The sequence below is a fragment of the Aspergillus lucknowensis genome (assembly GCF_044049455.1).
Source record: "Aspergillus lucknowensis strain CBS 449.75 chromosome Unknown BJX67scaffold_76, whole genome shotgun sequence".
Taxonomy (NCBI): Eukaryota; Fungi; Ascomycota; class Eurotiomycetes; order Eurotiales; family Aspergillaceae; genus Aspergillus; species Aspergillus lucknowensis.
Window position 1 is genome coordinate 65548 of NW_027263620.1, and position 18860 is coordinate 84407.

The following is an 18860-nucleotide window of genomic DNA, read 5'->3' on the forward strand; positions in this document are numbered from 1 at the left end:
GGTCTAACTGCCCACGATGATCTATCCTATGTGAAGACTTGCTCCGGGAATGGCGTTGATACAGATATGGAGATTCATGCTTGCTGATGTTTTGTCTTATCTGATTTCTGCGTCCTTTTGATGTCTTCTTCGTTGATGTCTTTCTACCGTCCTTGCTAGACTCTGACATTCTGTCTACTACGGCACAATACACTTGCTTCGCTAAGACAGATCGCAGTAATATAACATAGCAGTAAAGTATAGCAAGGCATTGCTAAAATACACAAACATATCATGATCATAGCATCTCATCTCTCATTATACATTGACGATTTTCACCTGCGCCCGCTGGACCTGCGCCACCTGCAGTATCTTTGCTGTCTGGATCTGTGCTGGTGGCGCTGGTGCCCTCGGAGTCGGATACATCTCGATTGCACCGCCATCCTGGATAACCCCCGTGCGGTCGAGGTAGTTCCGGGCGCGGACGTATGGATCCAGGTCCCAGTAGTTAACGCGGATCTGCTCGATAAGGCCCTCTCGCTGTACGGTGGCTGCCTCCAGTTCGATCGGGTTGTTTGCTCGGCCGGCGCGTATCCAGCGCGCTGTGGCTGCGAGGAACTCCTCACCAATGGACTGTCGTTCAGCGAGGAGGGTATCTCGCGTTGCGTAGTCTGCCATCCCGCGATTCTCACCAGGATCCGGCTCGACGTACTCGTACTCCCAGTCTTCGTTGCCTCCCAGCTCGGCGGGGATCTGGTCGCGGTCAATGTACCTCTCGAGGTCTTCGACCGTGCGTGTGAAGTAGATCTTGTCGACAAGTCTCGGGTCCATCCAGGGCTTGATGATTTTCCAAACACCTAACTGGTTAGCATGCGTTTGTACGCTGGGTAGAAGGACGTACCGCCAAATACGCGGGGGGCGTTGTGGATTAGCAGCACGCCCAGGCACTCGGGATAGTATGTCTCGAAGCAGCGGATGATGAACTTGACCGGTGCGTATTCCTGCGCTGTCAGCACTTATCTTCTTATTTTAACAGGGACCGCACCATGTTCGCAAGCGAAAAGTCGGTCATATCAAATATCACTGTCTACATGTTGTCAGCGGAGTCCTATAGGATGCCTAGGCGGCCGACATACGGACGTCTCGATCGGCGGCGTTACCAGCAGCCGGACCATCTCGTAAACATGCGTGATAAACTGGTTCAGAGACTCTGCACTCTGCGCGGACGGGTCGTGCAATCGAACCCGCACCACCACGATGGGACGGTTGACCTTGTCGAGTCCGTGGACGAACGCCTTCCCTATGCGCATCTGAGAGATGAACCCTCTCGCTTCCTCGGATTTCGGCGGATTGGCCATGTTCTTCTCGTGCTCGGCGGCATAGAGCTCCCCCCTGGGCAGGAGGACGTTGTCGACCTGCATTTCCTTCAACCGCCACACAAACGAGTGCAGCAGATGCACCAGCGCCTTATTCACGTCCCACTTCGACGCTCGCAGGAAGCGCAGCATATACACGTCGAGATGTTCATGTTTCGCCGCGGTCAGGATCCCGAATCGGACGTCTTCCGGCGACAGGACGGAGAGGTAGCGGCGGACCGAGCGGACCTGCGATGCGCTGAGGCCGACCTCACGCAGGGTCTGGAGGAGGCGGGTATGGTGGACGGAGACGGAGTTTCTGCTCCCCCGGCGCACGAGAGTGCCTTCGGTGCGAGACAAGAGCGAGTTTCGACGGCTTGGGGTGGGCGAGAGCGAGGGCGTCGAGGGGACCTGCTCGAGGCTGTTGACGCGGGCGAACTGCTCCAGGGCCCCCAGCGACGAGGCCTCGATCAAGTGCAGGAGACGCGTCCACAGCCGGTGCAGTCGGTCCTCGTGGACGGGCGACAGATTGCCCCAGAACCCCGGGAGGACGCTGGATGGGGATTTCATCGTTCGCTCATTGCCATGCGGGCTGGCTGAGGCTTGAGGGAGACAGAATGTCTGTCCCCTTTTGCCATCCACGCAGTCAGGGTCAGCGAGAGTCAGCCAGGGTCGCTTCCCCGCAGCTTCCTCGGCCTGAGCCAGTCTGCACTTTTCCAGAAGAGTCTTAGTTGCTGGGCTGGGAGATGCCGTGATTGGCGCTGCTCCTTCAGGATTGGAGAGGAGCGCGCAATGCAGTCAGCATTGTGCATTTATCCTCACAGACTCAGCCGTGGGCTCACGGCTGTTCTGCTGGCCATCAGATGTTCATAACCCAGGGCAGTTGGTCCAATTCCACTGCGGAGCTGTTGATCGCTCTTTCCTCCGCCAATCTCACCCCCAGTTATCCCTTTCCCAACCCTTTTTATCCGGTTTCATGCTTCCCCCGTTCTTCCTTGGCCAACCCCAGATCCGATTCTCCACCGTTCTGAAACCGCCGCCAGTGTGAACCTGTCTCGGTTTCTTGTCACTTTTTTTGCTCCTGTTTGTCACCCTCATACGGCCCATCAGGCGCCACCGCCCGTCTCGCCCACTTGACCGTTTCCTCCCAAACAGGAGGGATCTCTTCTCGCGGCGGAAGCACCGTCGCAACCAAGCGACGCCCCCAAACCCCAACATACCACTTATTTGAAAGAAGATGCATCCCAACGCCATAATGCAAGAATATGATCCGAGCCATCCAGTCTCCATCCTTTAACCGCGCCATGAATTCCTCACTGATGTGGATAGGAAACGCGAGGATTCCGCCTTGAGCTTTTCCCAGCGGCCACTCTTTGACCATCTCGTGAAGCGTCTCCCATGTGCTTTGATACGTCGCCTGGTGTGGCCCTTCTGCGGAGTCAATCGTACTCCTCACCTTATCAAGCGATTCTAGGAGGTCCCTACGATGTGTTAGTCGCCGGCAATGGATAACTATCCCCATGTCGAGCAGACATACCGCTGTAACTTCTCGAGTGCCGCGCTATCCTGTGTCCTGGAAGCGCATTAGAACCCCTGGAGACAATTAAATAAGGGAGACTCACTCTTCAACCTGCCCCTTCTTCACAAAGATCTCCGGCCGCTTATAGACCAACCACGCCTTAATCTCCTCGGGCTGCTCAACATCGTCAAGCTGCTGGAACAAAAACGCACAGCCCACAAGCAACCGATTAATCTCCAGAACCTGCGACAGCGGATCAAACGTATCCCGATTCCGCGAGACACATGGATACGCAAATGCACACAGCATGATAAAAATCGAGCAGATAAACGCCGGTCCCAGGCTCTCCGGCGAAAGGTCAGCCAACACTCTGCTAAACGCAGAACAGGCTCGATTCTGATACTTCAGGGCGATCTCGAGCCACTTGCTATCGCCCTGTTCGAGGAATGCCAAGTGCAGCGCCGAGAACGCGAGGATGATATCCAGCAGAAACGGATTCGAGGACGCGAGCCGGGGAATTGCGACCTGGAAGTGGCCGGCTTCGAGGACGTCTTGCCGAAGAGTAAAAGAGGCGTCTATTACGTAGTGGTGGAAGAGCTTCATTTCCATCATTCTTGTCTGGACAGGCCAGCCATCTGGGACTGGGGGCGTGTCGCTGGAGCCCTGTGGTGGGATAGGGAAGCCCCCATCGCCCTCTTTCGGAGGGGGGTAGTGGCATTCTAGGCCGCGTTTCTTACATAGCCTGCAGCGGGGGACATCTTCATCGCACTGGACGTAGCATTGTAAGCAAAGCGTGAATTGAAAGCACTTAGGAAAGATAGTTTCTCAATGGGACGGATATAATGGGGGACCAGGATTCATAGCAACGTGCTGGTAACGCTTCCAATTAGCGGTGTACCAACCTTAACATGCCTCTTCTTACATTGAAGGCACCCCCTCCGGGACTTCGTATGGCTGCGACGAGAGGGCATTCAGGGTGCCAATGGGGATCACATGCACAAGGTTACCAAGTCGACGACTCGGCCGACGTTGAGCCAGATTGCGGGAACAGCGGCTACCGGGATTAGACAGCCACAGGTGATCAAAGGCAAGGCGACAGGCGGGCCGGGGATAAAATGCTGCCAGCATGTATGGATTCCTGAAGATTTGGTAGGGCCGCAGGTGTCGTATTTGTCGTATCCCCAAGCGTGCAATGATGAATGAAAGTCCGGGTGGCGCGATACTCTGCTGATCGGGGTTCGCCCTCCCGAGGTCGTCAAATGCCAAGATTTTGTTCTCGCCCACACATGGACCGGAACTCGAATTTCATCTTTGTCGGTCTTTGAAAAGTGGATTCCGCCCCACTACCGCTGTTCCTTCACGCTGGAGTGTGTTGAGCGGTCTCGAAAGTTATGAGTCCTGAGGCACCATTCTCGGACGAAACTGAGTCGGAGTAAAAGATACATCGGCTCATCACAAAGGAACCCTGTATTCAGCCGACAAGGCGAGATAAACAATAATAATGCTGGGCCTTCTGGTTAGAAATAATAACTGGCTCAGCATGGTGAGATACGATGTGGGACCAGGCGAAAAAAAAATTTACTAAGTGCTTCCAACGAGAATCGAACTCGTGCTTGCGGATTGCAATTCCTTTCGATGGGAATTGTCATATATCATATGAGACCGCCGTCCTAACCACTAGACTATGGAAACTTCGTGAAATTTTAATTCCTCTAATGAATACATGAGCTAAATATGAGAATTTCCAAACTCCCACAGCAGAGCCAGCGCCGAACCGGCCGGCGTTAACTATGTATTTCGAGATATTCAACACAACCGACTTAATTCGCGAAGCCTGATTTTGTGCACAAGATCCCGGCTCACTTCAGGTGAAAGCATGGTGCGATCATGCCGTCGTATTCTGGGCGCGCGCACTCCCAAATTCGACGAGACAGGCGCTCCCAGCTTGGGAACAGGACCTGTGGCTGATCAAGTGCACTGTGATCGGAGCCTGTACTTTTCACTTTCCCAAGCCCCGAGGCTCGTCTGGTGTCTTGGGGGTGACAAGATCGCAACAAGAAGAGGGCATTTTTTCGATTATCAGATTAAACAAAGGAATGCGAAAGCACGGCCTTTTACGTTGATTCGAAAGAGAACCGCCTCATGGGAGAGAAGTGGCACCTGATTTGTTCAAACAAGAAATTCTATGCTGGCACTCGCATTGTAAAAGACGGTCTTCAAGCCCTCCCCATCTAAATCCTCAGCACATCTAAGTAAAGCGAATGACATAGGGGCATGCGGTCTCGCCGAAGCCAGAGATGCTGTTCTCCTGCACTGCGTTGACGTCGTCGTTGGGAGCATTCCACATACGATCACCGGAATCCCTGGAGTACTGGTCAGCGTCCTCGATCTCGACGGACTGGTGGAGTGAGTAGCTGGGTCCATACATCATCAGCCCGACATGGTGAATACTGCCGCTCGTGCCGCAGTCACAGGCGCCGCCAAAGAAGACGGCATCTCCCGGAAGGCGTTCTTCGAAGGGGTATTTCCTAAGAGAAAGGGAGAGGTGTTAATCAAAGATACGGCGTGAGGTCCTTCATTGCCAAACACCTACTTGTAGCCAAGGGTCGCCTCGTCGGCGCAGTACATGGAAGAGGTGACACGGAGTCCCTCTGTGAAGAGGTCACGGCCGGTGACCTGGCAAACAGCCCAGCTGACGAGGCCGGAGCAGTCGTATCCAATATCGCCGTAGTCGTAGGGCGGCTGGTCGTCGCTGGGTCCGTCGCAGGTGCCGCCGCCCCAGGCGTAAGGAGTTCCCGCAGCAGTCATCGCGACATCAAGGATGGCCTGGCCCACCGAGGGCTCCGCCTGTGGGATGGCGCTGGCGGCGGAGGCGAGGAGGGAAAGAGTTGCAAAGTACTTCATGGCGATTGTGGAACGGTGGGGCAAGGAAAACGCGGGTTTTGTTATCGATTGCGAGCTTGAAGAACCTAATCTCAAGTCGAGTTTGTGGGTGAAGGTGGCACCTTTATATTCGTTCTGTTGAAGCTCGGGCAAGGCCAAGTACGTTGATCATTATCTTATTGAGACGTCATTCACGAGATGGGCAAGGTCGCTGTAACCTTCGTTCGGCTCCATCGTATTTGATGAACGACTGCAGTGCAGTCCCTGGCTTCTCGTGTCTGGGGATGGGGGATGGAAAGGCTGATCGTCAAACAACAAATATAGAACCAGATCATCAGGGATGGGAGTTGAGGGTTCCGAATGTTCCGGCTCCAGTTTGGTGGTGGAGATCAGAACACCACAAACAGATTCTCCTGACACGAGGAATGCAAGTTGGTGGAAAGAAAAGGGACAACACGAGGCCAAGATAAACTGCATGTCTATCAGAACCGAACACAGTAAAAATCGATGGTGATGAGGACGATCACGCCAGTCTGATGTTGCAATGTCCAACAAGATGTCGATGAGCTCGTCTTGGTTGTTTGGGCCTCTATTTTTAGAGCTCAATCAAGGGGAGCCGATCGACTTGACGATGGGCTTGAGCCTCCCATCCCCCAGCATGTGGCTCTCTCCCTCTCCGTCTGTGGCGCGGCCCGTGTCCACCCTCAACGAGCTGTTCGGCGCGCGCCTTGGAAAGGATCCTCTGAATACGAGCTATCTCATTGAGTTGCAGCAATTTGCTTTTTTTTGTTGTGATGGATTGTCGCCCCTCCACGGCACTGTGACGGTTGCAACTCTCTGTCCCATGGAGGATTTGCCGTTCACCTTCAAGTGATTTATTGTCGGGAGCAGACCGACAAATCACCACGCGAGTTGTGGGAGGGAGAATGCAGCCCTCGGGCTCTCTTTTCCATAGACATTCGAAGATGAAAAGAGTTGTTGCCTTTTCCTCCTGGACAAATAAGTATCTCATTCTCTTGTCGTTCAATGAGAGGCTCTGGGTTTGGTGGTTCTAGGAAGTGAGCCGCGGTCAGTCTTGAGACGGCCATTATATGAAGGAGACAGGGTGGCTACAACCATGTCAAGGTAACCAGGCAAATCACCTGAGGCGGACGCAACTATCCACCCATCTTAGGATTGTCTTGCGAACAAAGAGCTCGATGCGGTCGATAGAAAAGGAAAAGTAACAAAAAGGGACAACACACGGGGATCCAAAACTATTGCGAGCAATTGGATATTTCATGTCCTGCGGTTACATGTGAACCCCTACTCATGGCCCCTCTGGCGAAGGCGGCCCTCCAGTGAGCGATTCGCAACCTCGCCATACCGGGAGAGTACCTCAAACGCCTCGCGATATCCGTTGCTTGCTGCCAGATAATTCGGGGTTACCCGAAATACATCGCTGGCCTTGGTATCTACATCCTCAATCCGGAGCAACGCGCGTATGATCGGGACCTGGTTCTCAGAGATCGTGAGATATAGCGGCTTGCGATCCCTTGCATCCCTCGCATTCTCGTCTACCCCAGCACTCAGAAGCTGCTCTAATATCCGCTCTCTGCCGTAGTAAGCTGCATGATGCAGCCCTGTATCGCCGCCTGCTGCCCGCGCGCATAACGTGCCGGCTTGCCTCTACAACAGAGTTACTTGTGACGCTTAGGATATAGTCCGCGTCTATATGTCCAGCCAATTCTCCACAGCCTTCGGGGTCGTTGGCGATCCGAAGCGAGTCCACGGTGAGCCTTATATGAGCGTCGGCTGCGCATGCAAGAAGCTACTTCAATATAAGTTGTTGACTCCTAAGATTCTTGTATTCTTATCGAAACGCTGAGGTGAGAGCATATGGAGCCACATACGGCAGCGCCTGGGTCTCTGGACCATTTGACCCAATTAGTGGAGTTCTCTCCAGCTAATTTCTGTCATCATTGTCTCTTCCTCCTCAATTACGCGTATGAAGATCTCGAGACATTTGACGCAGCGATTGATAGCCGTCGGGGGCCTCCCCTCTTCGAAGCCCTACTTGTCGTTCGCGATGGGATTTGGTTGAAGCAAGAGCCGCTGCCAGTCTTTGTTGTTGGCGTGTTTAATGTATGGTCCGGTGGATTGGAGGCCGTGAGCCCAGTCGCCTCGCGTTATCAGCCCAAGTCCATGTTTCAGGTTCGCCCAGGGAATCTCCGCCATGTGTAGGAGATTGACAGATTTGCTGTAATCCAATACCGAGCAAAGTATCTGAAGAGGAGTATCAATATTCCTTTTTGTTCTGCTACTAAAACTAACGAGAAAGGGAGGGAAAGGGGAGAATACTTGGCTAGATGCGTGGCAAAACATATGTGTCTAGTCTCCTCTCTCGGCTCAACTTAGCTTTGCTGCCGAGAGCTTCCATGCAAGAGATTCCTGGCAGGTATCGTATCGACCAGAAGGGGCGATTTTGAATTAGGCATTTCGCCATGGAAGACAGGCTCTGGGGCTAGTGCGCCATGGATAGATCTTGCCAACTTCAGGACACCAGGACGAAGAAGACCATTGTAGCTAAATATTCCAGCCTCAGGTCAGTATATGCAGTTCAAACCACAGGTACTAGTTTACATAATTAGATCTTCTTTCGATGGGGGATAAGAGAGACCCGACGACGGATTCTCGGTGCTGCTGGGCTCAGCGACTGCATGCAAAGCACTGACTTCGCGGGACGGGCGTCGCACGAAATGGATCCTACTTTTGAACCAAGTGGTGGGCGTCCAGCTTTGGTTGAATGACTTGGAGCAGGCGACGAGCTTGTAGCAGCCACTCAGACCTCCAGTATCTACGATCCGGGGTGAGCGATGGACTATCCGAGAAATTGAAAAAAGTTATGTAGTTGCCTTATCCGATCTTGACGGGGCAACGTTGCACGACATGATGCAATTGCTGCCATCTCTCCTCGGCCGATCAGGAACCAGCTTCAGAAGCGAGATCATGCCCCCAGAACCCAACCTGTCTCGCCAAGCCGGGCTGGTGTCGGGGACCACGTCGGGATCATCCATGATCTTCATGCAGCCTCTCAGCCCTAGACTGAAACCAGGCGGGAAAGCGGGATGCAGCGATTTGTCCCTTGCAAATGGTGTTCCTTCAAGTGCGCAGGCGGTACCAATTACCGACAGGCTAGCCGTAGCCACAGCATCGCTTATCTCATTTTGTCTTGGGGTTCAGGTGTGTCGTTACACTGCTCCCGAAGCAAAAGACACGAGCTCAGAAAGATTATCTCATCTTGTCGTGATCTCTCAGATGCATTCGCGGGGTTGGTCAACTGGCGGGGCGGAAGTCTTCGCCGGGCGTGATTTCTCCACCTCGCGGGGACCAGATTTAGTCCGAGCGTCCTCTGTCGGTGACCTGAACGACCTTTCCCGAGCGTCTTTGAGGATTCTTTCGCGTTGACATCATGATCCAAGAAGACAAGGAATAATGAAAGTGCGGTGCTCTCTCATTGGCAGACTCCGGGGGCGAGGTGTTAACCAGCGAATACTAGTACGGAGATTTCAGAATGAAACAATTGGGAATTCCGATTTGGCTCTTTTCTCTGGGGCGTCCTTGGGCCTTTGATTCGCTGGCAATCCTGCAATCCTCCCATGATTGAGGATGCGAGATGCAGTGATGTGCGGATGAGCATGACGCATTGGTCGGCGAATCGGGGTTCTCGGAAACGAGAGCACGGGAGATTTTGTCGAACAGAGGGACCGAAATTTGTGGCGAGGATCCTGAAGGATGAAGGACCCCGGGAGGAGAGTGAACTTCTTGTCACCGTCCGCAAAAGAGCCTCGATCGCAGTGATTGTTCGACAGCGTCAATTGAGCAGAAGGTTCCGCGCAACTCATCCTCAAGTCAAACAGATGAAGCAACAGACAATGCAAGGGAATGATGAGTCGCCTGCGAGACCTTCTCCGGTAGCATGTGTCCCTTGCCGTCGGCGCCATCTCAAGTGCGATGCTCTCATACCTGTCTGCACCCGTTGCCAAATAACCAGCACCGAGTGTCAATACGTTCGTTCGAGGAGAGGACGGCCAAAGCACTCGAGACGGGCCTCGTCTCAGTTGCAAGAAGAGGACATTTCTTCAGTTCCTGCCGATGTATTTTCCGACTGGTTGAATGATCCTGACTTAGATGCGCTTGTATGGCTTCTCGGTATAGGTATATGGAGAGAATTGCGGAGCTAACTTGCGTAGGCAACACAAGACTTGTTACAATCACTGGACGTACAGACGAGTCAGGGATTCCCCCTTCTCCCCGGGGACTCTCTCGTCTCGATTAGAGAGTCGGAGCTCGTCTCACCAGACGTAGCTCATGACCCAATGGTCCAACTCTACTACCAGAACTTTCATCCTTCACATCCTGTGATGATCCCAAGAAAGGCCCTCAATTCACCAATAAGCCATCTCATCCCTTCATACCTCATATCAGTCATGCGTTATATCGGCGCTCACTACTACTCGGATCCACTACTTAAGCAAACATTCCGTGAGCCAGCATCCAGCTTTCTCTCCGATCCAACGCTCAGAGACGGGTTTAAGGTCCAGGCATTACTCTTGCTAGCCATCATCGACCATTCCCACTGCCATGAACAGAGTGCTCATCGACTGTTACAGACGGCCATCAATCTAGCCTTAGAACTTGGGCTGAATCATTCACGTTATGCCAGGGAGCATTCGTACGGCCATTCAGTTTTGGAGGAGAGCTGGCATCGGACGTACTGGGAGCTTTATATCGTGGATGGCCTATCAGCTGCGATGCGCGAGCAGAGCCCATTCCGACTATATCGCCAGCCAGCCAACGTGGAACTGCCTTGTGCGGAAAAGATGTACAGCTCTGATAGTGTAGGACTCATCAATGATGGGAGCGCTAAGGGAAGAACTGACAACATGCAGGTGATACAGACGGGACAAACTCTCAAAGACCTCCGCAATAACTGGACGTTAGGGCAGAAGGCCTCTACATTCTCATGCCGGATAGACGCTGTGCGAAATCTAGGAGCTGTGCTTGAGCTAAACCGCTCACTGGAGAGCGATCTGGAAGCTCGCGTTGAAATAATCGATGCGAATCTAGCCTCATCATTGATGGCACTTCCCCCCATTCATGGCGATGACGGCTACGACAGCTCATGCCACGACGAGATGATCTTCCAGGCTCAAATGACTCTATACATGTAGGACCAACCGGCTTGGACAGGGATAAATTATCTAACTCGGAATATAGAGCACGAATCTACCTCCACCACCCTCGCTCCAGTATGCACTTCGCCTCCTTCAACACCGAACCCCCCACTTCCTGCACTCGCCTAAGACTCACGATGAGGTCTGAGGTTATCCCACCACACAACCTCGACCTGCATTCACATAAGCTGCTCCGCTCTGCGGACTTATTGTCCGGCCTCGCAGCCCTCCCCAGCGCAATCAGGCGCAGATCTCCATTTTTCATCTGCGCACTGGCCATGTGTATCATCGTGCACACAGCTGCGTTGCTTGTTGTCCCGGGTTCGGTGAAGGAGGAGTCTCTTAGGGCTCGAATACAACTGAGCATGGGTGGGCTGAAGGTACTCGGGAAGATTTGGCCGTTGGCTCGAACCGTCCGACGGCGGATGGTAGATATGTATCGGGAGGTTTTGCAGTCTGCCGAACTCCGTAGAGCTGCCTAGGGCTGTGGATGCTCTGGTGACCGACACATTAGGCTGGCGGCAGCTACACCACGCCCCGGTTCTTAACGAAGATAATGAAATAGAAACGAAGCCTTTGATCTGCCAACCAGATCTTAATTCCCTTCAACGTATCCTGTCAATCTCTCAATTCAAATATCAGAAGACTAGCGAAACTCCTCATAACCCCGGCCACCCAGTCTCAGTCTCAACTCCAACGACTATCCCAGCACCAACGAGAACGAAGATCAAGATACCAACACCGGACTGCGGCTGTGCCGAGAACGAGCGCGCAACACATCCGTTCATTCGGAGCGGTTCCGAGGAGTCCTCGTCCCATCCGCATACCTGCGGAACGTTCCTGTCCCGAATGACCCCGAGGTCGAGGCATACCGTGGGTGATCACCTGACGACAGGTCCGACCTGCCGCCCGATTTCACGCCCACGAGCGACGGCCAACATGAAGCAATTCAACCACATAATATTAAACATTATCTAAATATCTTCTGGTGTTTTAAAACACTGGCCGTATAGGAATTATAGGAATACTTTAATCGCTCCAGAAGCACCGCGGGAGGCAGATCTGCCTTCCTCGACAATTTGTAGTATAGGGGACCTCCTCGACCTCTTCAGTTGCTACAGGACCTGGAGACTGCGAATTCTACAGAAATAAAGCTTTAGAAGGCTTCTTTGGTGTCTTCTTAACTATTTAAAGTCATTTTAAAGCTGCCTCGCCGTCAGCTTCGCGAGGCGGGCATCTGCTTTTTCTTGCTTTTTTCGCTCTGCCTCAAGGAGTCGTAATTGTCGATTAGAGGCCCGAATCCGCTTGCGTTCTTCAAGCAAGCGCTGCTTCTCTTCCTTCTGTTGCTGCTGGCGGACCTTTTATTCCTTCTTTGAAGCCTTAGCGAGTTGAATAGCTTCATCCTTTTCATGCTGAAGGTCACGCGCTTGCTGAATCTTTCGAGGAGAATAAAAGACTGCACCGCCACCTTTCAAAGCTTCAGGATTAAATTGCAAAGCCTTTCCCTGCTAGCACTTCTTCTTCTTCTTATTCTGTAGGACTACCTCGAGACCCTTACAGCATAATTTTAGAAGAATATTCTGCGTAGAGAGATGATGCATTGTTATACACAGTTTTTCTGCCTTTTTGTCATAGATATCAGTCACTACCTGCGTGAGAAGTCCTAAAATCTTTTTCTAGTTATTTGCCTGTAGAACTGAACGTGAGGATCCACCTGTTGAGGGCCTGGAGTCTGGTTCTCTGCTAAAACGGGCTGAAACGATTTCAGGATTGAATGGCGATTTTCCAACAGTACTCCATGAAGATAGGATATTTTTGCTTGTCAGGGCCTTCCACCAGCCTGGCCAAAAGAGTCTAAAAGGTCCCGTTTTCTGATAGCGCTTAGACCCTGAGATACATGCAGAAAATGTTCGAGTTGGTTGCTCTTGGCAAGGGAGGGGCAGTGTCAGAGAACTCGGACATCGACAGCCAATAGATCTGCTGTGCCGCAGCCTAGCGCCGAGGCAGCCACGGATCAATGATGCGCCGAACCGATCATATCAATACGACAGTATCGATATGATGCCAAGAAATACGATCATAGCCATCCGAGCTACAGACTATGATGAGTATGATGACGAGCATAGCTAGCATAGCTGAGAAATATGACGGCTATGACAGGGAGGAATATATAAGGACTGTCTTTACCTGTACTTAGAAGTTTTGTCTACTGTCTGTTATGAACTGATTTGACAATACCATATTGTTTACCGATCAGTATCTGTGCTTTTCTATACTTCGTTGACCCTACGACGTATATCTTCTCTCTTATATCCAGAATACCCTTAGGTTCCTACCTTCGGAAGGATCGGCGGACCTAAATCTGACAAGCAGGCTGAAGATCCCAACATCGAGCGGCTGCAACGAATGCGTTGAATGCGGAGGATAGGTCATGATAAGGATCTTGTTGTAGAAATAGAAGTCCAAGAAAAGTGGTGTAAGGTAGGAACCGTGGCTATCAAGAATTAGAAGCCTCCAACGCCTCCATGCCTTATCCTTAGTTTCCTGGTCAAAATATTCGTCAACCACGCGTATCCAAGCTGATCGTTGGTCCAACCGCTTGGAGAGGAGGCAAAGAAGCAATTCTGGGCCATATGATCAAAATCCTGAAGCCATGTATCCCGTATATTGCCCGAAACTGCTTGGTAGAGAAGGCCTGGTGAAAGCGAGCTCCTATACGCGCAAATACAAGCAATTGTAGTAATATATTCCTGATTACCATCGTGCAAGCGTTGCTGCAAGCGTTGCTGCATGTTGTCTTGTTTGTATACACGTTTAGAGAAGATCCTCTTGCTTTTTAAAGTATTCCGATAAGAAAACTGTTATGGCCTATATAGCGACTCGGCCTATGACCTCGTACAATAAGCAACTCTTATCAAGCTGCCAGGGCCTGAGCCCTGCCAAGCCCACAAGGTATAACAACATGCCTTGTACAATTTGCTTTCATGGTTCTTTAACAAACCCTTTATGTTTCACAGGCACTGTTAGCTAGCGACTAGCTACCAGACCCTTACATATTTCACCAATACTGACAAGAGAGAGAGAGAGAGAGAAAGAGAAAAGATGCCCCGTCGCTACCTTAAAAAGCCCATTCCCCACAATGCTCCCCCTCTACACCACTAGTCGACGTCCTAGCCATCGTAAAGGATGTTATTGACGACACCCGCGCAAATGGGGATACCGTAGTGCGCCGGTACTCCGAGAAGTTCGACAAATGGTGTTAAGGGTCGATGGGAAATTGGCAAGGTGAGGAATAGATACTCGATTATTAAGGAAAATACCGAGACTACCCCTTACCCCTTGTTCTTAATCATTGACATCATGATTACGGGAACCTCGCCGGGCTTCATCAGCGTGCCAAGACCTACCCTGCCTCGATAGACAACTAAACCCGTGACAAATGGTCGCCCGCGTCGTTCAGGCTCTTCGCGCGCCCGGATCGAGACCCCGGTCGCGGCGTGTGCGGCGCAGGGGATTGAGGATATCAAGACTGTGCGGGCGAATGTGTGTTAGATTAGGGTCCGCCGATCCTTCCGTAGGATAGAACCTAAGGGTATTCTTGAAGGGGATGAAGAGAATATAGATCGTTAAGGTCAGACGAAGTATAGAAAGAGGCAGATAACCGAATATGATCGGTAAACAATATGTGTATTGTCAATCTGGTGATAACAGACAGTAAACAGAATTCCCTAAGTACAGGTAAAGACAGTCCTTATATATTCACCGTTGTCATATCCTGTCAAATCACCCTGTATGCTATATTAAAGCGCCCGCTTTGCTATATCATCCTCCACGATATGACCGTAGTCCCAATTAGCCTTATCCGTGCCTTCCCAGCGCCCCCACCGCCTTCGTCGGATGGGTGCGCCACATAATCCTTTCGATTTCTTAAGACCTTATTAGATTTCATTATTACAACCACACAACATGCCTAAATCCCCTAATTTTGATGAATCTCGAATGGCTGAAGCCGTCGCCACGGTCCTTGCTAAAAAAAAAAAGCGAATACGGCAGCAATTGCGCGTGAATTGGGGGTGTCTTATGATGCGCTCTGAATCCGCGTGAAAAAGGCACGATCACCAATTATACCCACCACCACGAAGAATTCAGCCCTACAGCTATATCAAGAGAAGGCTTTGGCTAATTGGATCATACAAATGCGGAATTGGAACCTCCCGCCAACTGCCTCGCTCATAGAGGCGTGGGCAAATCAGGCACTTGCTCGCGCGGGGCATCCAGATCGACGGGTTAGCAAGATGTGGCCTTATCGCTTCATGAAGCGTATACCAGGCGTACCAATAAAGCAGAAGCTAAAGGAGTCAAAGCGGATACAGGCAGAGGATGCTGGATTGCTTGCCAACTGGTATGACCAGCTAAAAATATTGCTTAAAGGCGTGCCTCCCCGTCTTGTATACAACTTCGATGAATGCGGTTTTTGACCTGGCCAAGGGCGCGCTCGCAATGTCTTTGGAAGCTCTAAATTTTCATGTCCTGACCTGCCAGAGTCAGAAAAAGGTGAAAATATTACTGCAGTTGAATGTATTGCTGCAGATGGCTGGCTAATGGACCCGTTCTTTATCTTCAAAGGTAAGAACCATATGGAGGCGTGGTATCAAGGCGCTGAAACCCTTCCACCCGATACAATAACTGCTATATCGCCTAACGGTTGGATATCTGATGAATTGGCGCTTGCCTGGCTATTGGAATTCATTAATACCACCAAGATTCGTACAAGGCAAGGCGAGAATCGATATCTAATATTCGACGGCCACGGCGCGCATCTCACGCTTGAATTCATACAAAAATGCGAGGCAAACGCTATTATTCCTTTTGGCTTCCTACCTCATACAACTCACCTCTGCCAACCACTTGATGGGAAGCCATTTCTTAATTATAAGCAGCAATTCAGGCTTTATAATAACGAGGCATCATCCTGGGGGGGTCGGCCGCTTGGGAAGGCTGAATTCTTGCAGATTATTACTCCTATTCGACAAAAGGCCTTTTCGCAGCGGATTATTCGAGATGCCTTTCGCGAGCGTGGGATCTGGCCTCCATATGGGAACCATATTATCAATTCCCTTACCAACCAAATGATCGTGCCAGATATTGAAACCCCCGAGGGGTTGTGTACGCCTTCACCACCAGCCTTATTGTCATCCGATATTGAGAATACTCCGCCAACGACTATTAAGGCATTAGAAAGGAACCAGGCAAAGCTTATACGGGACCTTGAGGACCTTAATGAGCGTGGCAAGCGGAATATCGAAAGGATCTTTGACCACCAGCGGGTAATCATTGAACAGCTTCAAATGCAGATCGATACAATTTCTCGAATTCGGACCGCGCAGGCACCGCAATATCGGGAATCTACAAAGCGACAGGTTAAGACCCTTGGAGATACTGGAATTATAAAGTCTCGCGATGCAATTCGGTCTATTGCAGACCGAAAAGTCAAAGATCTTGCAAGGGAGAAGAAGAAGTTGGATAAGCAACACATAAAGTTATATGGAACCCCTTGCCCACAACGCCCGGAGGAAAGAATTCAGCAGGCTCTAGAGAATGAGAGACGCGCTATAGAGGCAGGCGACGACTTTTTTATAGATAATTAGGCGTGGTTGTTGCGAATAGCTTCATTTTTTAAAAATATCGAAAGGATTATGTGACCGAAAGGATTATGTGGCGCACCCATCCGACGAAGGCGGTGGGGGCGCTGGGAAGGCACGGATAGCATCATATCGCCTGGTTTGACCAGTCGGCCCATCATTAATCCGTGGCTGTCTCGGCGCTAGGCTGCGGCACAGCAGATCCATTGGCTATCGATGTCCGAATTCTCAGACAATGTGCGGGCACTTGCGCGGGCGCAGAGGGAGTCGTTGAGGGATTTTCAGTATAAGATTCAACCGGTACGTTGGTTCTATGTTTTTCCCCTTGACTATCATGTTTGGATGGGCTGTTAGGGTTACGGTTAGATTCGCCTGGACGTACTGAAGAGTGTAGGGGGTGTTACTCGGACAGAAGAACATCCCCATCAACACCGTCGCCCCATCAACACCGTCGGCGCGTGAGTACCAAAGCAAAAGAGTACATTATTGTAATGAACCCCTCCACGTCATCAGCAAAGAAGGCGGAAACGCAAGGCAGAACCCAGCAGCGTACGCACAGCCAGTGCGTATCCGTGGCCTGTGCGCACCCACATCTGGGAAGACACCAGGAGACCATCCAGGGGCATACACAAGAGGGCTATATGCCATGTAAAGGGGTACACTCGAAAAGTGTACAACTCCTGGAGAAACCATGAGAAACCACACGCAATCCTAGACCATACGCACGAACAATGTACACGCACGTACGGTGCATACACAATCACCATGGTTCCGGGAAAAACCATGACCCGGCGTGCAGTAGCAACAAACGCACGCGCAAGACAAGACCCGAAGAAAAGATAATTGTTATAAGGAAGAATTTTGGATTACAGTGCCATGCGCCATCAGTTTCCCAATCAAAATACATATTCATTTGTTTTCCAACCCGCAGATGCGATATAGAGTCAGCTCATGTCCCCTGAAGTCCGACTGGTGTTGGGTGAACCCCCGTGACAAGAGGCATTACAAACTCACCGGTCGATTCCTAACAAGATTAGTGATTATGTTGAGGATGGTGGCAAATTAGAGGGCCACAACGACGTTCCGGATGACATCCAGAATAACTTGATTTTACAGAGCCAAGGAAGAGCTAGCTCCAAAACAGCTCAGAATGTGGAAATGCCATATCATCCAACCAATATAAATGTTTTGCTACCACAACCAGGCACACGCGAGTCCACGGTAATCGCACTACCACCCAATCTTCCCTCCACTATCAATCATCTAGTACTCCCTGGGCTGGGAGCTATGAGGGACTATTGCAGGTAGCTAGAATCACGGGCCACAGAAGAGGCATACAAAGCTGATATCTGGAGAGCATGTCAAGTCACGCTAGAAAACCTCATGGACCTCGAACTGATCATTGGTGCTCCGGATCCTGGTTTCTTCACCAAGCAAGGAATTAAAAAGGGAACAGCACTCCGTTTCATACATGATATCCCCAAGTGGTTTGCCCTGCAAGGAAACGAAAGGCCAAGTGAAATTGCTGGGGCATTTTCTAACGATGTTCTTGAATAAAGGATCTCTACCGACTTTTTACACTCTAATTAGATACTATAGACAATGTTGCTGAAGCGTTCTTGCCTTTGAATGTTTTTATTACTTTAGTAGACAAAGTCAATGCATCAATATACACTGTATATAAAAATATAACCAAGAACACCACTGAGCCATGCAAAACAAATACGCTCTTTCACTGTTGACCTATATCTCCTCTAACTCTATGCCCGCATGTCTAAAATGGCCTTCAGCACTCTCTTGTCTGTCACCAACATCATAAACGCATTCCCAAAGGAAGGCACGAAAGCCCTGCTCAGGGTTCCATTCGAATACTGGCCAAACTTTCTTAATATAAGCCTTCAGTTCGGCAAAGTATTCCTCAATAGGGTTGAAATCCGGTAAGTAGGGTGGCAAGTACAATAGTTTAACGCCTGCGTTGGAGCACAGCTGTTCGACTCGCTGCGAGCGGTGGAAGGAAGCATTATCCATAACCAGTACAGATTTCGGCGCTAGGAATCTCCCATAATGTCGAAGAAGCTGTTCCAGGAAATCTTCAAAAAGAGTGGTATTGGTTGAATTGCTATAAATACAAGACAGTATAATACCATCTTGGGCATATTCTAGCAATATATGGTAGCGCTAGCCTCGGTAAAATTTAGATACTTGGACTGGTGTGAACCCAAGCAGGGCCCAGCCCGTGCGCCTATACCCTACCCGTTTATCACAT

The 18860-nt window shown here is 50.8% G+C and overlaps 8 protein-coding genes and 1 non-coding gene across 9 annotated transcripts; 3 read left to right on the forward strand and 6 right to left on the reverse strand.

The window, feature by feature from the left end:
• Positions 1–28: 28 nt before the first annotated feature.
• Positions 29–2085, reverse strand: BJX67DRAFT_316471 (CRAL-TRIO domain-containing protein). The gene is made up of 4 exons (XM_071027246.1): positions 1116–2085; positions 1025–1066; positions 881–980; positions 29–836 (listed from the first exon to the last, which is right to left on the reverse strand). Exons 1-4 carry the CDS (start codon positions 1902–1904, stop codon positions 298–300), a joined length of 1470 nt encoding a protein of 489 aa, XP_070880944.1. The 5' UTR covers positions 1905–2085; the 3' UTR covers positions 29–297.
• Positions 2086–2400: 315 nt separating this feature from the next.
• Positions 2401–3462, reverse strand: BJX67DRAFT_386072 (uncharacterized protein; the record flags this gene model as incomplete). The annotated part of the gene is made up of 3 exons (XM_071033990.1): positions 2401–2815; positions 2872–2907; positions 2957–3462. The coding sequence occupies 3 exons, from the start codon at positions 3460–3462 to the stop codon at positions 2401–2403; spliced, it is 957 nt and encodes a 318-aa protein (XP_070880945.1).
• A 977-nt stretch (positions 3463–4439) lies between these two features.
• Positions 4440–4545, reverse strand: BJX67DRAFT_t92. The gene has a single exon. It is a non-coding gene; the product is annotated as a tRNA-Met (tRNA).
• Positions 4546–5101: 556 nt separating this feature from the next.
• Positions 5102–5757, reverse strand: BJX67DRAFT_375623 (C40 family peptidase; the record flags this gene model as incomplete). The annotated part of the gene is made up of 3 exons (XM_071031720.1): positions 5102–5216; positions 5280–5381; positions 5447–5757. 3 exons carry the CDS (start codon positions 5755–5757, stop codon positions 5102–5104), a joined length of 528 nt encoding a protein of 175 aa, XP_070880946.1.
• Positions 5758–5855: 98 nt separating this feature from the next.
• On the reverse strand, positions 5856–6280 carry BJX67DRAFT_367350 (uncharacterized protein; the record flags this gene model as incomplete). Its single annotated transcript, XM_071030514.1, has 1 exon — positions 5856–6280. A coding segment is annotated over exon 1 (301 nt), but the record flags the coding sequence as incomplete, so codon positions are not given.
• A 1456-nt stretch (positions 6281–7736) lies between these two features.
• BJX67DRAFT_316576 (uncharacterized protein) lies at positions 7737–8167 on the reverse strand. The gene is made up of 2 exons (XM_071027247.1): positions 8077–8167; positions 7737–8001 (listed from the first exon to the last, which is right to left on the reverse strand). Exons 1-2 carry the CDS (start codon positions 8098–8100, stop codon positions 7789–7791), a joined length of 237 nt encoding a protein of 78 aa, XP_070880948.1. The 5' UTR covers positions 8101–8167; the 3' UTR covers positions 7737–7788.
• A 1158-nt stretch (positions 8168–9325) lies between these two features.
• On the forward strand, positions 9326–11539 carry BJX67DRAFT_367353 (Zn(II)2Cys6 transcription factor). The gene is made up of 4 exons (XM_071030515.1): positions 9326–9914; positions 9969–10616; positions 10668–10945; positions 10996–11539. The coding sequence occupies exons 1-4, from the start codon at positions 9375–9377 to the stop codon at positions 11432–11434; spliced, it is 1905 nt and encodes a 634-aa protein (XP_070880949.1). The 5' UTR covers positions 9326–9374; the 3' UTR covers positions 11435–11539.
• A 5225-nt stretch (positions 11540–16764) lies between these two features.
• BJX67DRAFT_367357 (uncharacterized protein) lies at positions 16765–17140 on the forward strand. Its single transcript, XM_071030516.1, has 2 exons — positions 16765–16941; positions 16999–17140. Exons 1-2 carry the CDS (start codon positions 16811–16813, stop codon positions 17054–17056), a joined length of 189 nt encoding a protein of 62 aa, XP_070880950.1. The 5' UTR covers positions 16765–16810; the 3' UTR covers positions 17057–17140.
• Positions 17141–17864: 724 nt separating this feature from the next.
• Positions 17865–18214, forward strand: BJX67DRAFT_367359 (uncharacterized protein). Its single transcript, XM_071030517.1, has one exon. The coding sequence runs from the start codon at positions 17978–17980 to the stop codon at positions 18149–18151; it is 174 nt and encodes a 57-aa protein (XP_070880951.1). The 5' UTR covers positions 17865–17977; the 3' UTR covers positions 18152–18214.
• Positions 18215–18860: the final 646 nt, after the last annotated feature.

Excerpts from the sequence above, each read along its gene's own strand:
- BJX67DRAFT_316471 (XM_071027246.1), bottom strand. The coding sequence starts at position 1,904 with ATGAAATCCCCATCCAGCGTCCTCCCGGGGTTCTGGGGCAATCTGTCG. Across the intron at positions 1,067-1,115 it reads CGCCGCCGATCGAGACGTCC|ACAGTGATATTTGATATGAC; the intron begins GTATGTCGGCCG and ends GACAACATGTAG. Across the intron at positions 837-880 it reads CGCCCCCCGCGTATTTGGCG|GTGTTTGGAAAATCATCAAG; the intron begins GTACGTCCTTCT and ends CTAACCAGTTAG.
- BJX67DRAFT_316576 (XM_071027247.1), bottom strand. The coding sequence starts at position 8,100 with ATGTTTTGCCACGCATCTAGCCAA. Across the intron at positions 8,002-8,076 it reads TTTGCCACGCATCTAGCCAA|ATACTTTGCTCGGTATTGGA; the intron begins GTATTCTCCCCT and ends ACTCCTCTTCAG.
- BJX67DRAFT_367353 (XM_071030515.1), top strand. The coding sequence starts at position 9,375 with ATGATTGAGGATGCGAGATGCAGTGATGTGCGGATGAGCATGACGCAT. Across the intron at positions 10,617-10,667 it reads AGATGTACAGCTCTGATAGT|GTGATACAGACGGGACAAAC; the intron begins GTAGGACTCATC and ends GACAACATGCAG. Across the intron at positions 10,946-10,995 it reads GCTCAAATGACTCTATACAT|AGCACGAATCTACCTCCACC; the intron begins GTAGGACCAACC and ends CTCGGAATATAG.
- BJX67DRAFT_367357 (XM_071030516.1), top strand. The coding sequence starts at position 16,811 with ATGTCCGAATTCTCAGACAATGTGCGGGCACTTGCGCGGGCGCAGAGG. Across the intron at positions 16,942-16,998 it reads GACTATCATGTTTGGATGGG|TCGGACAGAAGAACATCCCC; the intron begins CTGTTAGGGTTA and ends AGGGGGTGTTAC.
- BJX67DRAFT_367359 (XM_071030517.1), top strand. The coding sequence starts at position 17,978 with ATGGACCTCGAACTGATCATTGGTGCTCCGGATCCTGGTTTCTTCACC.